Source organism: Lytechinus variegatus, chromosome 4 (assembly GCF_018143015.1).
Source record: "Lytechinus variegatus isolate NC3 chromosome 4, Lvar_3.0, whole genome shotgun sequence".
NCBI lineage: Eukaryota > Metazoa > Echinodermata > Echinoidea > Temnopleuroida > Toxopneustidae > Lytechinus > Lytechinus variegatus.
The window spans coordinates 62840229-62865786 of NC_054743.1; the positions used below are offsets into that span (position 1 = coordinate 62840229).

At 38.5% G+C, this 25558-nt stretch overlaps 1 protein-coding gene and 1 long non-coding RNA gene across 6 annotated transcripts in view; one reads left to right on the forward strand and one right to left on the reverse strand.

Moving 5' to 3' along the window:
• Positions 1–8221: 8221 nt before the first annotated feature.
• LOC121414481 lies at positions 8222–17620 on the forward strand. Its single transcript, XR_005969862.1, has 2 exons — positions 8222–10866; positions 11825–17620. It is a non-coding gene; the product is annotated as an uncharacterized LOC121414481 (long non-coding RNA).
• A 2426-nt stretch (positions 17621–20046) lies between these two features.
• The window catches only part of LOC121414480 (3-oxoacyl-[acyl-carrier-protein] reductase FabG-like), a 33106-nt gene continuing 27594 nt past the window's right edge, over positions 20047–25558 (reverse strand). For all 5 annotated transcript variants that reach the window (XM_041607669.1, XM_041607672.1, XM_041607670.1 and 2 more), the window contains exons 7-9: positions 25408–25444; positions 24616–24679; positions 20047–21993 (exon numbers count right to left, since the gene is read on the reverse strand). In XM_041607669.1, the coding sequence (XP_041463603.1) occupies positions 21835–21993; positions 24616–24679; positions 25408–25444 (260 nt within the window). In that variant the 3' untranslated portion in view covers positions 20047–21834. The remainder of the gene's footprint in view (positions 21994–24615; positions 24680–25407; positions 25445–25558) is intronic.

Sequence of the window (25558 nt, forward strand, 5' to 3'; positions counted from 1 at the left end):
TGTGAACATGCAAATATTGTTGGTTGATAAATCAAATAAAAATTGAATATATTTTACAAACATACATTACCCAACACAGTGGACAGTATGCTGCCGAACATTTTAAGTGTGACCAAGATGGCACTCGATATAATTAGGTCAATAAATATCTTAAAGGTATTGTTTAACTTTGTGAGCAGCCGATTTAAAAAAATTCTCTAACCAAGATGAAACATTTGTACAAGTGCATGTATTAGAACTAATAAACCCTGAAAACAACCATTATTGAGAATGAAAAGCTAAAACTACAAGGCAAACCCCGATTTTGTAAATAGGCGTCTTATAGACACCTAAATAGGACACATAAGTGTATTGGATGAATTTTTAGAAGGTGTTTCCCGTCACTTTATATTTCAATTTTTGAAGCACTAAATAATTATTTTCGAACGCAATTTTTTCTGGGCTTCACTTTTGTAACATATCAAATACACAGGTGACAAGTGTGACCTTCTAGCTCAAATTTTTTCAAAGTCAAACCAATGTTGACCAATCACTTTAAATCCGATCTTGACCCCTATGGGATAAATAAGAAACAACCATTATTAATTGATTTTATGGTCTTCTTGAAATGAAGACCTGCTTTAGTTATTTCATTGTATTTCATTAATTGTGGATATGTATATTTTTTAATGTAGTCCTCTTGGTTTATTTCCTGTACTATGTGTCTTCTTAAAATGTAACCAGAGATACGATATCACCCTCACACTGATATGAACATTTCATTCGCTTTACTTTTGATTCCGAAATCTTTAGGGCAATTAAAATACCCATATTATTAAAGATCAAGTCCACCCAAGAACATGTTAATTTGAATGCATTGAGAAAAATAAAAGTAGCATAACGCTGAAAATTTATCAAAATCGGATTAAAAAAGGAGTTATAACATTTTTAAGTTTCGCTTATTTTTCACAAAACGGTGATATGCACAATGCAGTGACCGCATGCAAACAAGACAGTCTATGATGTCTTTCACTATTTCTTTTGTTTTTCAATGTTTGAATAATACAATATATATATATTTTCACATAATCATATTTGACAAAGACCCACTCGAATGAACCATACAAGTATTAAACAATGCTAATTCCACATGTCCAGAGTGGAATTATTGTTTCACTTGACGATGAGAAAATTAAAATATTTCATATCTTACATAATGAAACATAAAAGAAATGGGTGGATGACATCATCAGTCTCCTCATTAGCATACCGACCAGGTGGGTGTTTCATAAAGCTGTTCGTACGTTAAGAGCAACTTTAAGAATGACTGGTAATCCTTTCTTGTGGTAAATGGTTTGTTGAATTAGAGATGGTTTAGTGCTTACGAACAGCTTTATGAAACGGCTCCCAGGATATGCATATAACTGTTTTGTGAAATTAAGCAAAACTTTAAAATGTCACAACTTTCTTCATCAGATTTTGATGAAATTTTCAGTGTTATGCTATTTTTCTTGTCTTATTCAAATCAATTTTTTGTTGGGATGAACTTGTCTTTTAGGGATACTTCCTAACTTAGGACTCTAGATTTAATTTCTTTATTAATGTATGTCCATAATCTGGGAACAAAGTATGATATGATCATTTGAACAATATAAACAAAATGAACTTATTTCTCTGAACTGTCTTAAGGGTCAATGAAATTGAAAAAAAACAAGGCAAAAGCGATTTTGTGTCTCGCCCACTTATGAAAATAACCAGAAATATCGTGATTTGCGAGGGCACGCAACAGAATTGTATTGAAACTTAATTGTGAAATGACTGGGATGGAATAACAATTGACATAAGAGCCTTGCACGTAAACTTTAATGTTGACCTGAAAATGATCTTTGACCTTACCATGTGACCTCCGACTACAGCATAACGTGCAGGTCCCCAAGTCCATCTACCATCCAAGTTTGGTTGAAAAGCGACTCACGGTTGCAGAGTTTAATAGGTGTCATAAGAGAGTCTTGCATGTAAACTTTAACGTTGACCTGAAAGTGACCTTTGACCTTACCATGTGACCTCCAACTGCAGCATAATATGCAGGTCCCCAAGTACATCTTCCATCCAAGTTTGGTCGAAAAGTGACTTATGGTTGTGGAGTTATGTGTAATTAGATTTGTGACGGACGGACAACATTTGGATCCCTAGGTCTTGCCTTCACCTCTGGTGGGCAAGACGAAAATAATTTAAAGGGTATTGATTTATCTTTAATAGTATACATATTTCCTCTATATTTCATTCCGCTTGTTGCGTACCCTTCAATCTTAAAAAGATTACGAAATTGCACTCATATTGGTATATCATTTCGATGAAAAAAATAGGCTCCCTTTCATTTGCACCGGTAACAATTGCTCCGCTGCAAATTCTACACAATAATGGGATGACCAACTTTAACCCTGGATTTAACACTATACCTACCCTTAACATATCCCTCAACCTACCACAGAGCTACCAAGTCTCACGCATTATGCGTGAGACTCAAGCATTTTGGACTCTTGTTCATCCCCTCCAATCTCTGTCTCACACAACTATCACAGCCTATCCCCATATACATTGTACGCAATGTCTGTGATCTCACTCAGATTCACAGAAAATCTCACACATAGCTGGTCTTTGAACTTGGCATCTCTGCTACCATAAAACCCTATTGTAACCCTAACCCTATATCCTAGAGGAAATTAGGACCCGAAGCAATTATCGCCGGAGCAAATGTCATGTCAGCAATTAATCATTGTACTAGAGACTCCACACAACCTACTATAAAGGCTTCAAGATTAAGCTATATATCTTTTTAATTAAAATTTAGTGTAATCCTGCACCCCTTTAAAATAATAAATGTTTTATATGGAGGATAGCAGCATAAGTGTGCATTTTCAGGTGGGCAAATGTCGCAGGAGCAGACGTCATTGAATCAAATATGCAGCACAACCCAAAATGTCATTTCATATGGCTTATATTTATTGTTAATCATACACGAAGTACAAATTTGATACAGGTTGACAATACAAATTATATAAAGATACAATTTATAAGTGTATGGCAAGTTCCCCAAAGTCTGTGCAGTCCCCCTGGTCTGCGCACACGCGTATCTGCGCGTTTCTAGTATAAGAAGATAAGCAATGAACACACACTTTACACATGCAATACAGACAGATATTCAGTAAAATATCCGACTAAAAATGGTGGAAAAATAATTTTAAATTCTATGGCCCGTATTCTGAAGTCGGGTTTAACTTAAACCGTGGTCTAACTCTGTGCTAAAATTATGGGAAGCCAAAAGTGTCAAAATTGTTATTAAGTTTTATGTTTCTTATGTTTACTGTGCTCTTTCTCGATTCATCAATGGTGAAGACAATCATTTATTTATACTTTATAGACAATTATAAATGATTTGAGAGCAAAATGAGCTGAAATATGGTATCCCTACTGTTAGTGATTTATGTAACAATTGGCTGTCCATACTTAAACCACAACTTTAAACCTGAGTTTAATAAACCCGACTTCAGAATACGGGCCTATGAAATGAGACCCAATTGTCAAATCAAATCTATACAAAAGCAGATCGCAAAATTATAACTAAACTTTCAACTGCATACATGATTTATTTGGTTTCTCAGCTGAAGTTTTTTTTTTTAACTTTACAATTATACTTGCTTCTAGACATGTACATAGCACTTAACACTTACTTTTATCAGATGTCTCTAAGCACTCTTACAGTAATGCAGCATAATTAACCTGGCTCTAGCAGAGCAGCTATAAAGGGCGCTGCGTTTCAAGGAATCAATTTTTAACAGGTACCCATTCACCTCACCTGGGTTGAGTGCAACACAATGTGGATAAATTTCTTGCTGAAGGAAAACACTTTAATACCTTAATAACAGAGTTTGGTTTCATAGATGTGGAACAAATGTGATCTTATCTGCCAATATTTCTGTAAATATGTCAACAATTATCTCAAAATGTTTTTCTGTTTTTGTTTACAGTATTATCTTGGGATTTGGATGATGGGATTGTTTGAAATAAAGACATTCACAATAATAAAATATGGATTCCATGAATAAATTTCTTTTCGAGTGTGGTATTTTGAAACTCCTCACTGAAAACTAAGAGGTGCAGTGAGGCAGTCATAATAATATACAACCAGCTTGATTTGGACAGCAGTGGTTATGGCTACAGCCAAGAAGTCCTATGTACCAGGTGGACTTGCTAAGAGGAAGGTAATGGGCAATTTCAAGTTCAGTGTTGACCTTTTGATGTTGGTGTTAGGTCAATTTTTACATGATTATAACACCAATCATAAAATGAAGATTGTCCCCAAAAGTCACTCACTAGTTGTTGAGATGTCAATAATGGGATCTGGATCAGTTTTACAAACTCTGAATAAGTTTTGGATCTGGTGGAAGAAAATTTCAACACCGAAGCCAACACCGGACTTGAAATCCCCCAATGACTCTTACCATGGATGTACCTCCAACACAAGCACAAACAATTACAGAAGGACCATTCAACAAGAAGCAGCCTTGAAGGCAGAGTTAGCTGTGATCAAGAGAATGCCATCGAGGTAAAAGAGGCCACCGGTCAGAGCTTAAAGAGGCAGTCCATCAGTTTGCCCTGAAGAAGGACAAACCAAGTTCAAAGAGCCTCAGTAAGAAGGGTTTGTTGAGATATAAGCAGCATAAGATGTGGATAAGAAAGATGCAGAATCTTGTACATCACAACTGGACAACATTCTAACGGCATCTGAAGGTGAGACGATGTCATGATTATGTCGCAACCATGGTAAAAAAAAGTAATTCCAAGGACAAAAGTAGCTGGGATAAAGATAATAATTCCAAGAATGAAAATTGCAGGGATAGGGACAGTAATACCAAGGACATAAGTAGCTGGGATAATGACAGTAATTCCAAGAATGAAAATTGCAGGGATAATTCCAAGGACAAAAGTAGCTGGTGGGTGTTTCATAAAGCTGTTCATAAGATACGAATGACTGTACGCATGACTGGTGATCCTTTCTTGTGCTATGTGATATCCCTAAGTAATTGAGATATGACCCGAGATCATGTTTCAGTCGTGCGTAAAGTCGTTCATAACTTTACGAACAGCTTTATGAAACACCAACCTGGGCTAAAAACAGTCATTCTAAGGACGAAAGTAGCTGGGATAAAAAAAAATTCCAAGTACCAAAGTAGCTATAGGACAAAGACAGTAATTCCAAGGACAAAAATAGCTGGGATAAAGTCACCAACCCATTGGCACCGATGGCTCAATTCTTCAACAGGAAGCACAGTGTGGTATCAGAGAAACTGGCTGTAACTAGCCAGCTGCCCAGGCTTGAGAGACCAGGCATTCAAGGTGATTAACACACTGTGGACAATGCATTTGATGGCATGATCGATGCAAAGCTACACTATTTTAGTATCTATGTTGTGGGCGAACCGAAGGAGGTCATTGAACACTACCTACTGCTGGTACAAGCAATGCATATCGGAAAGCATGGGACCTATTTGCACAGAGGTATAGGAATGGAAGCATTATGGCATTCACTTAATTGACATATTCTTGGCATTTTTTTTTATCACTTACTGCTATATTTTTACGAGGTTAAAACCAGCTTTGCGTCCATTTTTTCCTACTATCTTCCCCCCTTCTGTTGGTCTTCAATTTTTTGCCTTCATCTGCCCCTCCTTTACCTTTCCTTTCTGTTTCTTTCCACCCACTCTTTTCCCGTCACTCTTTTTTCATCATTCGTCCTATCTCATCCTCTTTTTTTTCTTTCTCTTCCTTTTCTCATTTCCCCTTTATTTTTGTCCCAATATTACATGATTATACTTGTAATATATCATTCAATGCCCTAGTTGCGTTCTGTTCGAATTACACTTTCACACTTCTTGACGTTTGTACATGCTTCGTTGATCAATATGTTACTTTTTAAAGTTTCTTTTTTTTTGGTATATCTTTTATGATTGTGTAATATGATTATCGGTTGGTTGTAATTGTTTGCTGTTATATCATCTTTATAATATTGTACTTTGCCTTTGTTTATACTGTGCACTGGATTTTTCAGTCTTTGGACTGTTTTCCCAGTTTCTTATTGAATAAATACCATACTACTACTACTACTTCTATGCCCAAGTCATGGCTACATATTCTCAGACTTTCTGAAATTAAAAAAAAAGAGTTTTAAAGTAGCTGTGACAAACATGAAACCAGCATAATCAGTCATCATCATATCAGCCATGTTCAGCCCACTGCAGGGCGAAGGCCTCCTCAAGTTGGTGCCAAAGGTGCTTGTCTTGTGCTGACGCAATCCAATTTATACCAATGAATTTTGTGAGCTCGTCACTCCATCTCAATTTCTGTCTACCCCGATTTCGTGATCCTAGCCATGGTCTCCATTCTGTGATGCGTTTGGTCCACCTATTATCATGTGATCTTGCAAGGTGGCCAGCCCATCTCCATTTCATTGATTTAATTGCTTTGATTATGTCTATTACTTTAGTCTGGTTCCTAATCCATTGTATGGTTTTCCTGTCACGTTTTGATATCCCTAGCATTATACGTTCCATACTGTGTTGAGTGGTTTTTAATTTCTGTTCCATTTTCTTTGTTACAGACCAGGTTTCGGAACCATAGGTCATTGCCGGTATAACACATTGATTAAAGACTTTTCTTTTAAGGCAAATTGGCATATTGCTCTTCATAATGTCATTGAAATTCCCAAAAGCGATCCATCCAGCTCTTGTCCTCCTTTTAACTTCTTCCAGTTGTTCATGATCCATTCTGACATGTTGCCCAAGGTAGATATAATGATCTACTCTCTCGATTTCAGAATTATCCATTACGATTCTTTGCTCCGTAACAAGTTTGTTAAACATTACTTTTGTCTTTTTCATGTTGATCTTCAGCCCTACTTTGTTACTTTCAGTGTTGAGATCGTTAAGCATATTTTCTAGCTTGAGGCCATCATCAGTGATTAGAATGATATCATCGGCAAACCTTAGGTGATGGAGATCATAATCAGTAATGCATGCCAAAGCCCATCAATCGAATGGTTGCGTCAGGTCATGGTTGTAACAACAGAGAGCTGGAGAAGGTATGGAACAGTTCTTGTGTGTCTAGGATTGGGCTCTATTACAAAGTAATATACCGAATATATGTCACATGTAGCTCATGAGGACACATTAACAGAACACAATCTCTTTAGGGACAAATCAGAGTGGAGGACCATGGACAAACAGCTATGTGCTCGGTACAAAAGGAATCTGATGTTTCTAAAAGGACAGTGGAAGGTTCTAGTCAAGTACAGGTCGGTATCAACGACTTGGAAAAATACTTCAAGCTACGATCCTTGGTGACAGAAGGTACCCATCTCAAGTAGTTTATCTCCACATCAAGCAAGGAAACATGTCTTCTCCTTGATTCCTCTTCTTTCTTCAGGGAAGCCTCAAGATAGCGGAGTTTGCTAGAACAAGAGAATCTGCCGTGTTAGAAGAATCGCGTGCCTGCGGTTCAATGCGAGTCCGGATGAACTCCTATAAATGGGAGAAAAGCTGCAATTTAAAATGAAAGCCAACCGTCTCTTCTTCAACGATGAGTAGAGGTAATTGCTCGTTAAATTAAGCAAAGAAAGATGGCCATTAGCAGACTTCCAGATAGTTCCAAGCAGAGAACAAAGTAGAAGAATATGTATTATGCACACTGCATCATTGGTGTTTGTTCTTTTATGTGCACAGGGACCATGTTCATTGTTAGCATCAGAAGCTTCATAGCCCAGAACAACAAATAGCAGTCCTGCCAACCTGAAAAAGAACATTTCAGTATTTTAAAGCTGAAAATCAGTATTTCAGTGAGGAAATCAATATTAAAAAAAAAAACATAGGACAAGACATAAAGCTGAAACTTTAGAAATCAGTATTTTACATGAAACAAACAGTATTTCTCTCACTTTTCAGTACTAAATACTGAAAATCAGTACTAATTGGCAGCTTTGAAATAGACTAGGTTCTTATTTATGAACACGGTCAACTCTCCAACATGCCTACCGTTGACTGCCCAATACCCATAGCCCAGAACAACAAATAGCAGTCCTGCCAACCTGAAAAAGAACATTTCAGTATTTTAAAGCTGAAAATCAGTATTTCAGTGAGGAAATCAATATTTAAAAAAAAAAACATAGGACAAGACATAAAGCTGAAACTTTAGAAATCAGTATTTTACATGAAACAAACAGTATTTCTCTCACTTTTCAGTACTAAATACTGAAAATCAGTACTAATTGGCAGCTTTGAAATAGACTAGGTTCTTATTTATGAACACGGTCAACTCTCCAACATGCCTACCGTTGACTGCCCAATACCCGGCTGTGACTACTCCACACCAGACCTTGATGCTGCCCTCTTAACTACCCACAGTACCATTTACACCTCTGGACAAGCCGCAAAGGTTGAGAAGGTCAAGAGACCAACGATTGCTGCTGCTGCTGCTGCTGGCACCAGCGAGGAATGGGCATACTTCAAGTCACGGTGGTCCGACTATGTTGATGCCACTAAGATCACTGGGAAAGACAAGGTTGTACAGCTTCTTGAGTGTTGTGATGAGCCCCTACGGAAGGACCACACATGAGCTGCTGGTGGCAGCCTCACCAACAAAACTGAGGATGAGGTGCTGTTTACAAAGTTGTGAAGAAAGAATCATTCAGAGAAGGAAAGGTTCTAAAAAGTACAGATGCTATCAGGGGAGGGGCACAGGCTACTGTGGTAGATGCTATAAAAAGGACTAAATAAGAACCTTGTCTATTTTTTGCTCTGGGCTATAAAGCTTAAGATACTATGGCAGCTGACAATGAACATGGTCCCGGTGCAAATAAAAGAACGTTTATACCAATGATGCAGTGTGCATAATAGTCCCCCAAGTCTTTGGTGTGTATTGTAGAGAAGACGGCAATACCGGAACGAAGACTGAAGAAGTAAATTTAACGAAGATGGTGCAATGTCGAAATGTGTCCATAAGCAGATAAGCTCCATGTATAAAATCAAAAACCATGGGAATAACATAACTAAGGAACGTGAAAACAATGTGCAAAGTCAACACCAGTGAGTAGTAGCCGTACCTCGCAATACGTGTGAGTACCGTACTACATGTATGCAGATTATACTAGCAATCAGCATGCCATCAGTTCAGTGACAAGGCCAAACCGAGAGATTTCATTTTCAGCGAACTTGCCTGTAAGCACGTTTAGCCGGAAATCATATTATGCAGCCAAGTGGGGGCCCGTTTTTATAAGTAAGAACCTTGTCTACTTGTTGCTCTGGGCTATGAAGCTTCAGGTGCTATGGCAGCTAACAATGAACACGGTCCCTGTGCAAATAAAAGAACAAACGTTTACAACACTGATGCAGTGTGCAATTTGCAATTTACTCTGCCATTGGATATGAAGAAAACAAATAGTTGTCTGCATTCAGTTGCACAAAAAGTAGTCAATATGTCTACTGTACATCTTCAAGTAAATTACTCCTAGTCTTACAGGTTTGGTACGTGTGGAAAGATGCCTCATGCAAATATTGGCTGTGGGCCGAGAAGCAGGCATGCAAGAATGAAAGTTTTAAACTAGTTGTGACGAACATGAAACCACTATTACCAGTAATAAATGCAATAAAAATATAAGTCATGTGCAGCTCATGAGAACAAACCAACTGAACACATTACTCTTAGGAACAAACCAAAGTTGAAGACCATGGCCAAACAGCTATGTGTTCGATACAAAAGGAATTCCATGTTTCTGAAAGGACAGACGATGTGAGAAGTTGCTGGTATCAGCCACGGATTGTCAGAATATGGAGATACTATCTATTCAGACTTGGAAGGAGGTTAAAGAAACCCTGGAAGGTTCTAGTCACGGTATCAACAACTTGGAAAACTACCTTAAGATACGATCCTTTAGAAGATACCCAAATCGAGTAGTATAATCTCCACATCAAGCAAGCAAACCTGTCTTCTTCTTGATTCATCTTCTTTCTTTAGGGAAGCCTCCAAGAAGGCAGAGTTTGCTAGAACAAGAGAATCTGCCGTCTTAGAAGAATCCCTGAGCCGGCGTTTTAATGCGAGTCCGGATGAACTTCAAATGGGAGAAAAACTGCAATTGAAAATGAAAGCCAACCGCCTCTTCTTCATCAATGACTAGAGGTAATCGCTCTTTAGATTAAGTAGAGAAACATGGCCATTAGCAGACTAGCGGATAGCTCAAAACAGAGAACGAAGTTGCGAAGAAAGCATCATGCAGAGAAGGAAAAGCTTCTAAAAAGTATGGATGCTATGAGACGAGGGGCAGAGGCTACTGTGGTAGATACAATTTAACTCTGCCATGGGATATGAAGAAAAAAGATTGTTGTCCGCATGCAGTTGCACAATAAGCAGTCAATATGTTTACTGTTAAAATGTATGCCTACCCACAATATCTTCCAATAAATTACCTCTAATCTTAGGGATTTGATATATGTGGAAAGATGCCTCATGCAAATATTGGCTGTGGGCCGAGAAGCAGGCATGCAAGAATGAAAGTTTTAAACTAGTTGTGACGAACATGAAACCACTATTACCAGTAATAAATGCAATAAAAATATAAGTCATGTGCAGCTCATGAGGACAAAGCGACTGAACACTCAGGCTTAGGAACAAATCAAAGTGGAAGACCATGGCCAAACAGCTATGTGTTCGATACAAAAGGAATTCCATGTTTCTGAAAGGACAGATGATGTGAGAAGTTGCTGGTATCAGCCACGGATTGTCAGAATATGGAGATACTATCTATTCAGACTTGGAAGGAGGTTAAAGAAACCCTGGAAGGTTCTAGTCACGGTATCAACAACTTGGAAAACTACCTTAAGATACGATCCTTTAGAAGATACCCAAATCGAGTAGTATAATCTCCACATCAAGCAAGCAAACCTGTCTTCTTCTTGATTCATCTTCTTTCTTTAGGGAAGCCTCCAAGAAGGCAGAGTTTGCTAGAACAAGAGAATCTGCCGTCTTAGAAGAATCCCTGAGCCGGCGTTTTAATGCGAGTCCGGATGAACTTCAAATGGGAGAAAAACTGCAATTGAAAATGAAAGCCAACCGCCTCTTCTTCATCAATGACTAGAGGTAATCGCTCTTTAGATTAAGCAGAGAAACATGGCCATTAGCAGACTAGCGGATAGCTCAAAACAGAGAACGAAGTTGCGAAGAAAGCATCATGCAGAGAAGGAAAAGCTTCTAAAAAGTACGGATGCTATGAGACGAGGGGCAGAGGCTACTGTGGTAGATACAATTTAACTCTGCCATGGGATATGAAGAAAAAAAATTGTTGTCTGCATGCAGTTGCACAATAAGCAGTCAATATGTTTACTGTTAAAATGTATGCCTACCCACAATATCTTCCAATAAATTACCTCTAATCTTAGGGATTTGATATATGTGGAAAGATGCCTCATGCAAATATTGGCTGTGGGCCGAGAAGCAGGCATGCAAGAATGAAAGTTTTAAACTAGTTGTGACGAACATGAAACCACTATTACCAGTAATAAATGCAATGAAAATATAAGTCATGTGCAGCTCTTGAGGACAAACCAACTGAACACATTATTCTTAGGAAACACTCAAAGTGGAAGACCACGGCCAAACAGCTATGTGTTCGATACAAAAGGAATTCCATGTTTCTGAAAGGACAGATGATGTGAGAAGTTGCTGGTATCAGCCACGGATTGTCAGAATATGGAGATACTATCTATTCAGACTTGGAAGGAGGTTAAAGAAACCCTGGAAGGTTCTAGTCAAGTACAGGACGGTATCAACAACTTGGAAAACTACCTTAAGATACGATCCTTTAGAAGATACCCAAATTGAGTAGTATAATCTCCACATCAAGCAAGCAAACCTGTCTTCTTGATTCCTCTTCTTTTTTTAGGGAAGCCTCCAAGAAGGCAGAGTTTGCTAGAACAAGAGAATCTGCCGTCTTAGAAGAATCCCTGAGCCGGCGTTTTAATGCGAGTCCGGATGAACTTCAAATGGGAGAAAAACTGCAATTGAAAATGAAAGCCAACCGCCTCTTCTTCATCAATGACTAGAGGTAATCGCTCTTTAGATTAAGTAGAGAAACATGGCCATTAGCAGACTAGCGGATAGCTCAAAACAGAGAATGAAGTTGCGAAGAAAGCATCATGCAGAGAAGGAAAAGCTTCTAAAAAGTATGGATGCTATGAGACGAGGGGCAGAGGCTACTGTGGTAGATACAATTTAACTCTGCCATGGGATATGAAGAAAAAAAATTGTTGTCTGCATGCAGTTGCACAATAAGCAGTCAATATGTTTACTGTTAAAATGTATGCCTACCCACAATATCTTCCAATAAATTACCTCTAATCTTAGGGATTTGATATATGTGCAAAGATGCCTCATGCAAATATTGGCTGTGGGCCGAGAAGCAGGCATGCAAGAATGAAAGTTTTAAACTAGTTGTGACGAACATGAAACCACTATTACCAGTAATAAATGCAATAAAAATATAAGTCATGTGCAGCTCATGAGGACAAAGCGACTGAACACTCAGGCTTAGGAACAAATCAAAGTGGAAGACCATGGCCAAACAGCTATGTGTTCGATACAAAAGGAATTCCATGTTTCTGAAAGGACAGACGATGTGAGAAGTTGCTGGTATCAGCCACGGATGTCAGAATATGGAGGTACTATTCAGATTTGGAAGGAGGTAAAAGAAACCATGGAAGTTTCTAGTCCAGTACAGGACGGTATCAAAAACTTGGAAAAATACTTTAAGATACGATCTTTGGTGATAGAAGTACATGGCATTTTGAGAACCATAGTACCAACGATCCGAATACACACACAGAATGGTTATGCACTTGGAAGATGCCTTCATGAAATAAAGCAGGAGGCCTCTGGTTACCCGTCATGCTAAGACTGACGAAGAGCGACAAGCCTGTATACAAAAATTACACGGAGCATGAAGGCATTCAACTAGATCCTTCCAGACAAATCCTGGTCTTTGAGCCGCTTCTAAAATTATTATCAATATACTGTGGGGTAAATTTGCCGAACGGGATAACCTAACCCAAATAAAGTTCTTGACAAATGACTTATTGGGCTATGTTAATGACAAAACCATACATGTCAAGGACATTTTGATTCACAACAAAGACATTCTTGAAATGTAATTCTCTAAGAGCAAAGGCTTTGTTGCTCAAAACGTGAATGCCAATATCATCATCGCATTGTTTTCTAACCTTATTCTGTCCTTCAATCGTTAGATAACAGAGTATTGTATTGTGATACCAACTCTGTGGTCTTCAAAACAGATCAATCCTAACACATCAACAGGTAATTTTCTAGGTGACCAGACAGACGCGCTTGATGAGAATGGGGAGGAGTACATTAATTCAGACTTGATTTTACTAGCCTCTACCCGTATATCAATAAATTTTCTAAATACCCTATCGGACATCCGAAAATCTTACGATCAGATTTCCCTCCAATAGAAGAGATATTTGGCCTTGTCAAATGTCATATCATACCTCCCAGGAGTCTAGTTCACCCCGTCTTGCTATTCAGATCCGAAAAAATTGACTTTTCTCCTGTTTTGCACATGCGCGGAGACCCTCAATCGAGTCCCTTGTCACCATACAGATAGTGAAAGGGCTTTAGAAGGGGTCTGGGTGTCAGAGGAGATAAAGAAGGCGTTAGAAATGGGGTACACTGGTCTAAAAATCATTGAGGCATGGCATTTTGAGAAGCATAGTATGTACGATCTGATTACACGCAAAAGAGGGTTATTCACATCGTATATAGATGCCTTCATGAAAATAAAACAAGAGGGGTACACTGGTCTAAACATCATTAAGGTATGGCATTTTGAGAACCATAGTACATATGATCCAATTACATGCACAGGAGGGCTATTCGCATCATACATAGATGCCTTCATGAAAATCAAACAAGAGGCCTCTGGTTACCCGTCATGCCAAGACAGACAAAGAATGGCAAGATTATATTACAAACAAATGGAACATGAAGGCATTCAACCGGATCCTTCCGAAGTTGAAAAAAATCCCGGACTTTCAGTAATTGCTAAAATGATTAACAATGTACTGTGGGGTAAATTTGCCGAACAGGATAACCTAATGTAACCCAAACAAATTTCTTGACTATCGCAAACGATTTATTGGGCTATCTTAATGATAAAACCATAAATGTCAAGATTCACAACAAAGACATTCTTGAAATGTTCTTCTCTAAGAGCAAAGGGTTTGTTGATCAAAACGTAAATGCCAATATCATCATTGCATTGTTTTCTACACCTTGGCACATTTGAAACTGATTCTGTCCTTCAATCATTAGAAAACAGATCATTCCTTCCCACACATCAAATCTCCAACAGGTAATTTTCTAGGTGACCGGACAGACGAGCTCGATGAGAATGGGGAGGAATATATTAATTCAGACATGATTCAGCCTCTACCTGTATATCAATAAAATTTTCTAAATACCCTATCGGACATCCGAAAATCTTACGATCAGATTTCCCTCCAATAGAAGAGATATTCGGCCTTGTCAAATGTCATATCATACCTCCCAGGAGTCTAGTTCACCCCGTCTTGCCATTCAGATCCGAAAAAAAATTGACGTTTCTCCTGTGTCACACATGCGCGGAGACCCTCATCGAGTCCCTTGTCACCATACAGATAGTGAAAGGGCTTTAGAAGGGGTCTGGGTGTCAGAGGAGATAAAGAAGGCATTAGAAATGGGATACACTGGTCTAAACATCATTGAGGCATGGCATTTTGAAAACCATAGTACATACGATCCGATTACACGCAAAGGAGGGTTATTCGCATAGAATATAGATGCCTTCATGAAAATAAAACAAGAGGGGTACACTGGTCTAAACATCATTGAGGTATGGCATTTTGAGAACCATAGTACATATGATCCAATTACATGCACAGGAGGGCTATTCGCATCATATATAGATGCCTTCATGAAAATCAAACAAGAGGCTTCTGGTTACCCGTCATGCCAAGACAAAGAATGGCAATACTATATTGAAAACTAATGGAACATGAAGGCATTCAACTTGATCCTTCCAAAGTTGAAAAAAATCTCGGACTTTGAGCAATCGCTAAATGATTATCAATGTACTGTGGGGAAAATTTGCCGACCGGGATAACCTAACCCAAACGAAGTTCTGGACCACCGCAAACGACTTATTGGTCTATCTTAATGATAAAACCATTGATGTCAAGGACATTCTGATTCACACCGAGGACATTCTTGAAATGTACTTCTCTAAAAGCGATGGTTTTATTGATCAGAACGTATAATTGCATCGTTTACCACTGCCATGAAACCAGTATTATATGCATGCACTACAAAATATATGTCATGTGCAGCTCATGAAGACAAAGCGACTGAAAACTCAGCCTTAGGAGCAAATCAAACTGGAAGAACATGGCCAAATGTGTGCGATACAAGAGGAATTTCATGTTTCTGAAAAGGCAGATGATGTAAGAAGTTGCTGGTATCAGCCTAAGTTTGTCAGAAAATGGTGGTACTACTCAGATTTGGGAGGAGGTAAACAAAACCCTGAAAGTTTCTAGTCAAGTACAGGTCAGTTTCAACAACTTTGTTTTCCACCGCCTTGGCACGTTTGAAGCTGTACTCCGTCCTCCAATTGTTAGATGACAGAGTATTGTACAGTGATACGGACTCTGTTGTCTTTAAAACAGATTCATCTTTCTCGCACATCAATCCTCCAACTGGTAATTATCTAGGTGATCTGACAGATGAGATCGACGAGACTGGGGAGGAGTACATTCAGACGTTGGTATGTGGTGGACCAAAAAATTTCTCTTACAAGACAAATAAAAAACAAGATCACTTGTAAGGTAAGGGGATTTACCCTTCATGGCCTGAATTCATCGACAACCACCCATGAGACACTGAAAGAACTGATTCAAGATGAAGGAGAAAATAAACGTACCATTGATGAATCAAAAATAGTTCGGGATATCGAAACAAACGCCCTACATATGGTTCAATCCAAAAGGATGATCGTGTAGTATTCACAAAACGTGTTTAAAGAATTCTGGACTGTAATAACCTACTGTCACATTGATATTCCCCAAACATGGTTTAAAGAATAAAAGCGACATCACTCAGCAAGGAGGCTTCTTCATTCCTCTCATTTCCAATCTCGTCGGTCCCATCCTGGGTGCTCTTTTGAACCTTGTTACCGGCCGCAGATAAAAATAGAACTTGTCTACAGATGGAACACGTTCGTAAAATGGTTTTGGTCCACCAAGAAATGTAAGAACTTTACAATCTCCACAATTGAGGCAAAAAAAATCATGTCAACAAACTCGATGAACAGATAAGAACAGTGCTTGGACGAACAATTTAGATCTGTATGGTAAAGCACAACTTTTCTTTCAAAATTTTTGAAGCTCTGTGACGAAAGCAACTGATAGAGCAAACCTTCCCAAGTTGGAACCTTTAAGGTTCAACCTATCAAGGCGATCTCCAGATGGAAATGCACAGATCTTTTCTATCTCCAGACTGGAGGATGGATCCAATATCTCGACATGTCCTTACTGTGATGGCCGCCATCACCTCAAATGATGTGCAAGGTTCATGATGAAACCTATCGAAGAGTGAAAATTATTCTTCTTGAAGAGAATGTGTTTTGGTTGTGCTCTTACAGATGAACTTTGTGGTAGAGAATGTAGAAACAAGAGAGTGTGTAGAAACTGTGGAGGTAGACACCTAACATGTCTACATGAAAATAGGTTAAAGAAGACAGAAGACTAGGGAATTCCCGATCAAGGAGCCAACACAACAAAAATGAAAATTTGATTTGATATTGTGTAATTCTATGTTTTCCACTTTCTTAATCTCTTCTTTCCTCTTCATCATTTCTTTTTTCATTATTAATCTAATAATTTCGCTAGAGTTGTCACGCGACAGCGATGGCGAAGAAGGGGATATTGCTGCAGATGATGAAGGGAGTGAAGGGGCCATATTGCGCCAAGGGAGTACGAGCCACTGCCAAGAGGAGAACCAGGAGATAATGTTGGAGAAGCGGGACTCCCTAATAATCGTGAAAACAGAATTCATGGGAATGTGGAAGAGTGGCGAGTTTTGTGTTTGATGATTCCAATGAAATGTTCAGCTCACATACATGTAGATTCCAGGCCTAGACTTGGCAAATCGAGTCCGAGTCTGACTTTGCTTGAGAGGGTAGCTTGAGAGTGAGACTTACAGACCTGTAGCTGTACCGACCGCCAACTTTGATTGCTCAACCTGGCATGGATCTCTATTCATTACTTGTTTCAAATCCTTGGGTAGCACATTTGCTCCGGTCCTTATATATCTCCAGGCGCGGATCCAGGTGGGGGGGGGGGCTGAAAGTGCGCAACCCCCGTAGGAATTTAAAGAGAGCCTTTTTTTTGCTAATTAATATTTTGGTGGATGAATAATTGACCTTAAATTTAGGTGACCTTTTTATTTTTGCTTGTCAAATTTCCAATGGATAAAATGTGCCATCACTTTTTGAAAATCCTGCATCCACACCTGATCTCAGAGGGGATAGGGTTAAAGTTAAGTTTGTATTAATTTTAATTCAATAGATCCTAGAATTTTGGGATCAGCCATGTCCTCTGAACATACAAGGATAAGGATTATGGTCTATTCATTTGTGGAGGTTGGGCTCAGGGGCGGATCCAGGATTTTTCAAAAGGGGGGCTCATTTTCCCCGAGAAAAAATTTGACCGTTTCAACCAAAAATTAAGGGGATTTCGCAAACAAAAAAATTTGACAAGCCAAAAAAAAAAGGCATTCACTTTCGAAAGAGGGGGGGGGGAGGGGCACACTTCTGTTTTTATGGCACTTTTACATTACAAATCTACATTATTTGATAAGGGAAAGAGCAAGGTAGACATGATTGCGAAGCTTTGTTGCTACGTTTTATCACAAAATAAAACAATTTTATCCCTTCATCTCTTTTGGGTTTTCAGGTGTACTTGTGGCTGCTGTCACATCGAACCAAGCTTCAATGCAGGTGATCACGTATGTTGCTCAGAAGTACCAGAGGTAAGGCAGGTAGCAGATGAGTATGGTGTCAGGTTTAGAGACAAGAGAATTTGAGCCAGCAATCCTCAACCCTGTTTCTATGTACATCGCAATAAAACGAAATGAACATATAAAAAACAAGCGATTAACCCAACTACCAATATGGAAGTCATCAACCTCAATTTTCACGCGGTGAATTCGATATGTTTTGGGTGATGTAAAGTTCATGGAATTATTTTTTTGACAAAGTGATGTCTGTGATCAGATTAATGATGAAGGACGACAATGGGCTGTCAGGTTCTGAGAAAAAAGAAAAAGGGAAGTAAAAAAAGGATTCCAAGGGTATCGGTGCATGGTGATGCGTTGTTTGTCCACCTACGCAACCACTACTGTACATACGATGCCCGAGACCATGCCTCAACCTGGACGTAGGTTTAGCTCCTACCAAATGGCCTGGTTTAACTTTATTGAAAGACACCGTGTTTTCGATCACTCAAGGGTGAGGCATATTCATGTATGTAGCCTGCATTTTGATAAATCGCAGTATCATCAGACACAGCTCAAAATGTCTGAACTGGGACTCCATAAATTGCCTCCGAAGCTGTCTGAACAGATTAATGATGAAGAACGAAGATGGGCTGTCAGGTTCGGAGAAAAAAAGAAAAAGGGAAGTAAAAAAAAAGAAGCATTCCTGAGGGTATCGGTGCATGGTGATGCATTGTTTGTCCACCTACTCAACTACAACAGTACATACGATGCCCAGGCCCATGCCTAGACCTGTAGGTAGGTTTAGCTCCTACCAAATGGCATGGTTTAACTTTATCAAAAGACACCGTGTTTTCGATCACTCAAGGGTGAGGCATATTCATGTATGTAGCCTGCACTTTGATAAATCGCAGTATGATCAGACACAGCTCAAAATGTTTGAACTGGGACTTCGTAAATTGCCTCCGAAGCTGCTGGCAAATGCCATACCCCACATCTACAACCCTCCTCCTGCTGACCCTGCCAGTGGCAGTGGACATGGGTACCGTGGGCATGGCACCCTTCTACCTCCTAAAGTTAGATCTAGCACTTCAATTCTAGAGAATTCTCGACATAATACAGGAAGATGCTTCTTCGCCATGAAATTGAAGGAGTTAATGGGAACTGCCTAGCCCAAGACGAGACAAACATTCTTCATGTTTCTAGTAAGTGCAACAACAAGAGCTGCCAATGTATGAAATGATAGTGACATGCTCTTAATGGGGAAGTATGACCTGACTTTAAGGAACCCACTTGAGACAGATCATGATTACGCAGATTTACCCAACGTCTCTACTCTTTCTGACTATAAGAACTGTGTGATAGCATATATTGCTGGATATGTTGTAAAGATGTCAGAAAAACATCTTTCTTGCGAAGAGTGCATTGCTGCATTAACTACAGGAGAGGTCATGGCAAGAAGCTTGCTCGAAAAGAAAAATGGAGGTGGTTTGGTCAGACCTTCTCTTGACGTTGTAAAAGTATGTGAAACAGATAAGTGCTTTCAGAGGTTACTACAAGAGGAGACCTTCCTCAGGCGTCTGGACTTATTGACCACTTGACTGGTAGCATGTAATATTATGTGCTGGGCGAGTGTACTATCTGTACGGGGCATGTAATATTACGTGCTTGACCTCTCTTCTGGCAATAATCATATCTATGTTCTTATCAAGCATATTGCTCTATCTTACTTCAAGATAAGAATGCATCTTCTTACTAGAAGGAAAAATGAGAAGCTGCGTGGACCTGGGCCTGTTGTACGAAAACAATTATCTAAATTAATATTGTTCAAACACCGGTGAATCTCACAAGGAGAATGTGACAGTGGAGTTTTAAGACGGCATTCACATTACTTTAATAAAGACATAGATTGAGCTTTTACCTTTCAATTTTGAAGGACTCTTTATTTGTGTATTCCACTTATTCCTCTGGTTGCTTGCTTACAAACATTTATGCCTCCTTTTTTAGTAGCAATCAGGTAAAAAAAAATCACCACCATTTATCACAGTTGTGACGATGGGTTCAAATCCCACTGCAGTGCTAGCTTCCTTCCGGCAAAGCATTTATACACATTTACCACTCCCCACCCAGGTGAAGTGAATGGGGTACCAAGAGGTTAGACTTTTCCTTGAAATGCTGGCTGGGTGGCTAGGGGCTTAAGGCCTCTCCAACTTCTAAAATTAAAAGTGTACAAAAAATAATTCATGATTAGCCCCAACCCCCACTATCAAAACTTATCTACAGCCACTGTTAATACAGTGACTAATCATGCTACAGCTGTGGTAATTATGCAGCACTTACAAACATTTACATGAAGTGCTATCATAAATATTGAATACAATGATAACATTCATCATATGATGCATATCACACAAAAAAAACAGGTTTTGCTTTGTCTTTGGAAAAAAAAGAGTTATTTTCCCGGCTGTCAAATATAAACCGTTTTCAACTCTTGCTTCAATTTCACTTCACGAGTTCATCCAAAGGGGTGTTTCACAAAGAATTTAGTTACACCAACGTCTAAAACTTCCCCTTTGGCAACACATTGACAATAGCTTGCCCTTATGGAACTTAGTACTCAAAACAGTGCACCATAAACAGTGTGCGCAATTACATTTACATATCATGATCATTATTCAATGAATAAACAATGAATGAATGATACAAAAATGTCTATAGAGCTTTCATCTCGGGCACGTATGTTCGTTGCCATCTACTGGTAGGGCAGCTCAAGTAATACATGATGGCACATGTACCTTTATATCATGAATTGATCAATCAGTATAATCACATAGAAATAATCCTTATGTTTGGCACATATCACACAGGCTGCCTACCATCTACTAGCAAGATGGCTCCAGTAATGAATAATTCAATTTATATCATGTCTCTTAAATGATGACACATGTTCTATCAAAATCATGAATTGAGCTATCATGACATAAACATACAATCCACATTTTTGGCACATATCATGTCTGCTGCCATCTACTGGCAAGACGGTTCCAGCAATGAATGAATGACACATGATTTTGTATTAATATAATCAATTGATCAATCATAATCACACAGTATAACTTATCTTGGGCAAATATGTCTGCCGCCATCTACTGGCAAGATGGTTACAGTAATGAATGACACATATTATTTGATTGATATCATGAATGGATCAGTCATTACAAACACATGAACATATAAAACCCTTATCTTAGGCAAATATATCTGCCGCCATCAACTGGCAAGATGGCTCCAGTAATGAATAACACATATTATTCTATTAAGATCATGAATTGATTAATTAATAATCACATAGTATAACTGTTCTCTTGGGCAAATATGTCTGCCGCCATCTACTGGCAAAATGGCTCCAGCAAATGACTGAAGACACATGTTACACATACATTTTTATAACAAAAATTAATTAATCATTACAGTGGATGGCATGAGAAGAAGACGGAAATGGAAGACCAAAGGTAACATGGAAAGATCTTGCGAAAGATATGGTGAAGAAAGGAAGCAGTAAGGTAGGTCTGAACGAGGAAAGAAATGGAAAGAGAGAGTGCCGTCATCATAAAGTTAGAGTCAAGAACCCTTCGGAAAGGGGGAAAAGCTGACTGATTTGAATGATGATGAATGGACATGGATCATTACAACCACGTAAAGATGTAACTCTTATCTTGGGCACATAGCGTGTCTGCCGCCATCTACTGGCAAGGTGGCTCCAGTGATGAATGACGATGCATCCGATGCTAGGAAGGCAATACTCTCCGCAATCTCACCGGCTTCTCCTGGGCGGCCGAGGGCGTGCGTCATCTTACTCCTCTCCAAGAACTGCAATCAAAGAACAAAAATATACGTTTCCAATTCATCGGACCAGTTGTGAGGTACCGACTATTTATCGTTTTCACAAAATTCATGTTTTTAAAGCAAATTCGAACCAGTAGCCTTGTAGTATAGCAACACCTCAAATCTGACCAGGTTCATATAGCATAAGCAATTTTGTGAGCAGCATAGTCATGTACTCTAGGTCCACTTGAATGATAACACACAAATTCACTACTAACTACATTCATATTGCAATAGTCATGTTACCAAGTAGCAAAATAGGTCCTTTTCTTGTTAAAATATTTAGTTTCTCCATACAAATATTATACAGTGCGTCCCAGAAAAAACGAAACTGAGATTTAGCGATCATTTATCATTACTTAATCATAAATAAAATAGACAAATGACCTACCAATTTAAAGCTTAGAATCTCCTCTTTCATCTGATATTACTTAGATTATTTCTCATTCACGCATGAGTGAGCAAAAACAATTTGAAAAAAGGATACCAAAAACTCATTTGGCGGGGGTATCTGGGTTTCAAAAAGAAAACCACATTTTTGAAAAGTTCAATATCTCCTCTTTAATTTGATACCTAAATTACAGAAAATGGTCAAGAAATAACAAAGTTCTGGTCATTTGAAATAAGGCTTGAATTTCAATAATTTCATAAAATGAAGAGGTTCTCCAGGCTGGCTTTCAAACTCACTCGACACTCTGTTTTGTTGACGATCAGCCATGCATTAAATCTTTTGTTCACCATGCGAAAGCTTCTGTGGGAAACCGGTGAAAACACGTTTATCTCATGAAATTATGGAAATACAAGCCTTATTTCAAATGACCAGAACTTTTTTATTTCTTGACCATTTTCTGTAATTTAGGCACCAAATTAAAGAGCAGATATTGAACTTTTCAGAAATGTGGTTTTCTTTTTGAAACCCAGATACCCCCCGCCAAATGAGTTTTTGGTATCCTTTCTTCAAATTGTTTTTGCTCACTCATGCGTGAATAAGAAATAACCTAAGTAATATCAGATGAAAGAGGAGATTCTCAGCTTTAAATTGGTAGGTCATTTGTCTATTCTATTTATGATTAAGTTATGAAAAATGATCGCTAAATCTCGGTTTCGTTTATTCTGGGACGCACTGTATAGACTATTCTATGTTTATATATCATTAATAGTTATCTTAGAGTAGTATATTTCAATTCTCACATTTCATCCACGACACACTATCGTAGAATCCAAGGAAAGCTGCTGTTGAAGCTGCTTAGCACCTTCATTACTGCTTAAAGGTACAGTCCGACCTCTCTTATCCGGCCTCCCCTTATCCGGATCTCTCTATTATCCGGACGCACACTTGCCGAGATTTTTTTTTTTTTAATCTAGTACCGGTACGTGAGGAAATAAGATATCAATCTAAACTCAATCCTATACGTAAACTCAATTTGATTACATATATTTCCCAACATAGTCACCCTACACCAAACATATATTTCATGAAAATATCTCACACAAATCACCAAAAGAACTTCAGGAATGATAATTTCCAGTAAATCAGGGTGCAGCGCAAACATTTCATCACGTTTCTCTTTTTGCTTCGCGGGAAAAACAACACATGTCTTGCTAGCTAACTTTAGGCCTCAATACGGACAGCGCCATCTATCATGTTTGAGCCTACAGTCAGTGTAACAATGGCTGACATTGCGAAGCTGCGATACCCGCCGCAATGATCTAATTTTAAAACTTGGTTTCATCGAGTCATTCTCTTTCTTTCGAGGTATGCTCGATGTATACCTCAGTCATTTTAGCAGGTAAATTATCCAAGAGTTTTGGCCATCGATCGATTTCATTTCCATAAAAACACTGCCTATAATTTGCACTGACTCTGCAGTGAATATTGTCTTTACCGTATGCCCACTACAATAGTGTAGCTACCGCCGGTGGCCTGGGGAGGCAGCCGGCAGCGCAGCTGCGTGTATTTAATATTGGGTCTCCCAGATCCGGATAAATCCCTTATCCGGATTGGTGCTGGTCCCAACGTACGTCCAGATAAGAGAGGTCGGACTGTATTGTTTAATTCTGTGAGCAGCCAATTTAAAAAAATTCTCAAACCAAGATGAAACATGAGTACAAGTGCATGTATTAGAATAAACCCTGAAAACAACCATTATTGAGAATGAAAAGCTAAAACTACAAGTCAAACCCTGATTTTGTAAATAGGCATCTTATAGACACCTAAATAGTACACATAAGTGCATGGGATAAAATGAAGATGGTGTTTCCGGTCACTTTATATTTCAATTTTGGAAGCACTAAATAATTATTTTCGAACGCAAATTTTTCTGCGCTTCATTTTTGTAACATATCACAGACACAGGTGACAAGTGTGACCTTCTAGCTCAGATTTTTTAAAAAGTCAAACCAATGTTAACCAATCACTTTAAAAGACACTGCAACAACTAATCATGCCTTGGGGTGATACACAAACCAGGCTAACTTTGTTGATAGGAAGCAACAGAAGTTTGATCTGCAAGATTTATTGCAATAAAATATCTGTCACTATAGAAAGACATCTCTATTTCACTGCATTTTTTTAACACTATCATTATCATCTTAGTTTCAACTTACATTAGCATAAGCTTCATCGCTAAGGCCCCCTCGCTTCTGCAGTTCAGTTATTGTTACTCCAGGGCTATAGAAATCAAAAGGAAACAAATATTTTGTTTTATGGTTTATTATAATTCATGCTATTTCCATTAAAAACAAAGCCCCCCCCCTTCTGCAGCTCAGTTATTGTTACTCCAGAAACAGAAACTAGCACTATTTGTAAACAAAATATGTAAACAAATTTTCGGCAGATTATAATTTCCTCCTATTATAAGCCTCTTTATTTACTGTCTATTGTACACAGTGGACTGCATTTGTATATAAATGCGTCAGAAAGACGAGGATCAAGGGTATTTCAATGTATTCCAGTTCAACGTGACAACCAGAATAGCCTGGAGGTTAAGTCGCTGCCCGGAAAGCAGTAGATGGCAGGTTCGAATCCCACTGGTTCCAATTTTTTTTACTTATGATTTTCATTACAGATCGAGCATGCAATCTTAAAGTTATACGAGTAATGCCGAAAATTTGTTTACAAATTATTCGTCATTATAGTACCTGCGTTTTACAAATGGAACATATTATTATTATATAAACCTTTTACTACATGTTTATCCATAACATAGACAACCAAATACAAGATGTCAATTTTTTTTTAGCATGTACTTAAAAAAGACAAGCAACTACAAGAGGATAATTTGTCATGTTTTGCCCATTGTTTCTGTCTCCTTCCAGAGTAAGTGCTGCTACAAATAACTGTCTGGGTTATGACAGGGAAAAAAAACATTCCCTGATATAGTTTACAGAAATGCTTACTTGACAGAATTCACCCTCACTCCCTTGGGGGCTAGATCTGTAAAATAAAAGAAAAAAAAACATTCAATTACAGATCAATATTAAGTCAAAATTTTTAAAGAAAGAGCTCAACCTGATGATCAGTTGAATTCAATAGAAGCAGAAAAAAATT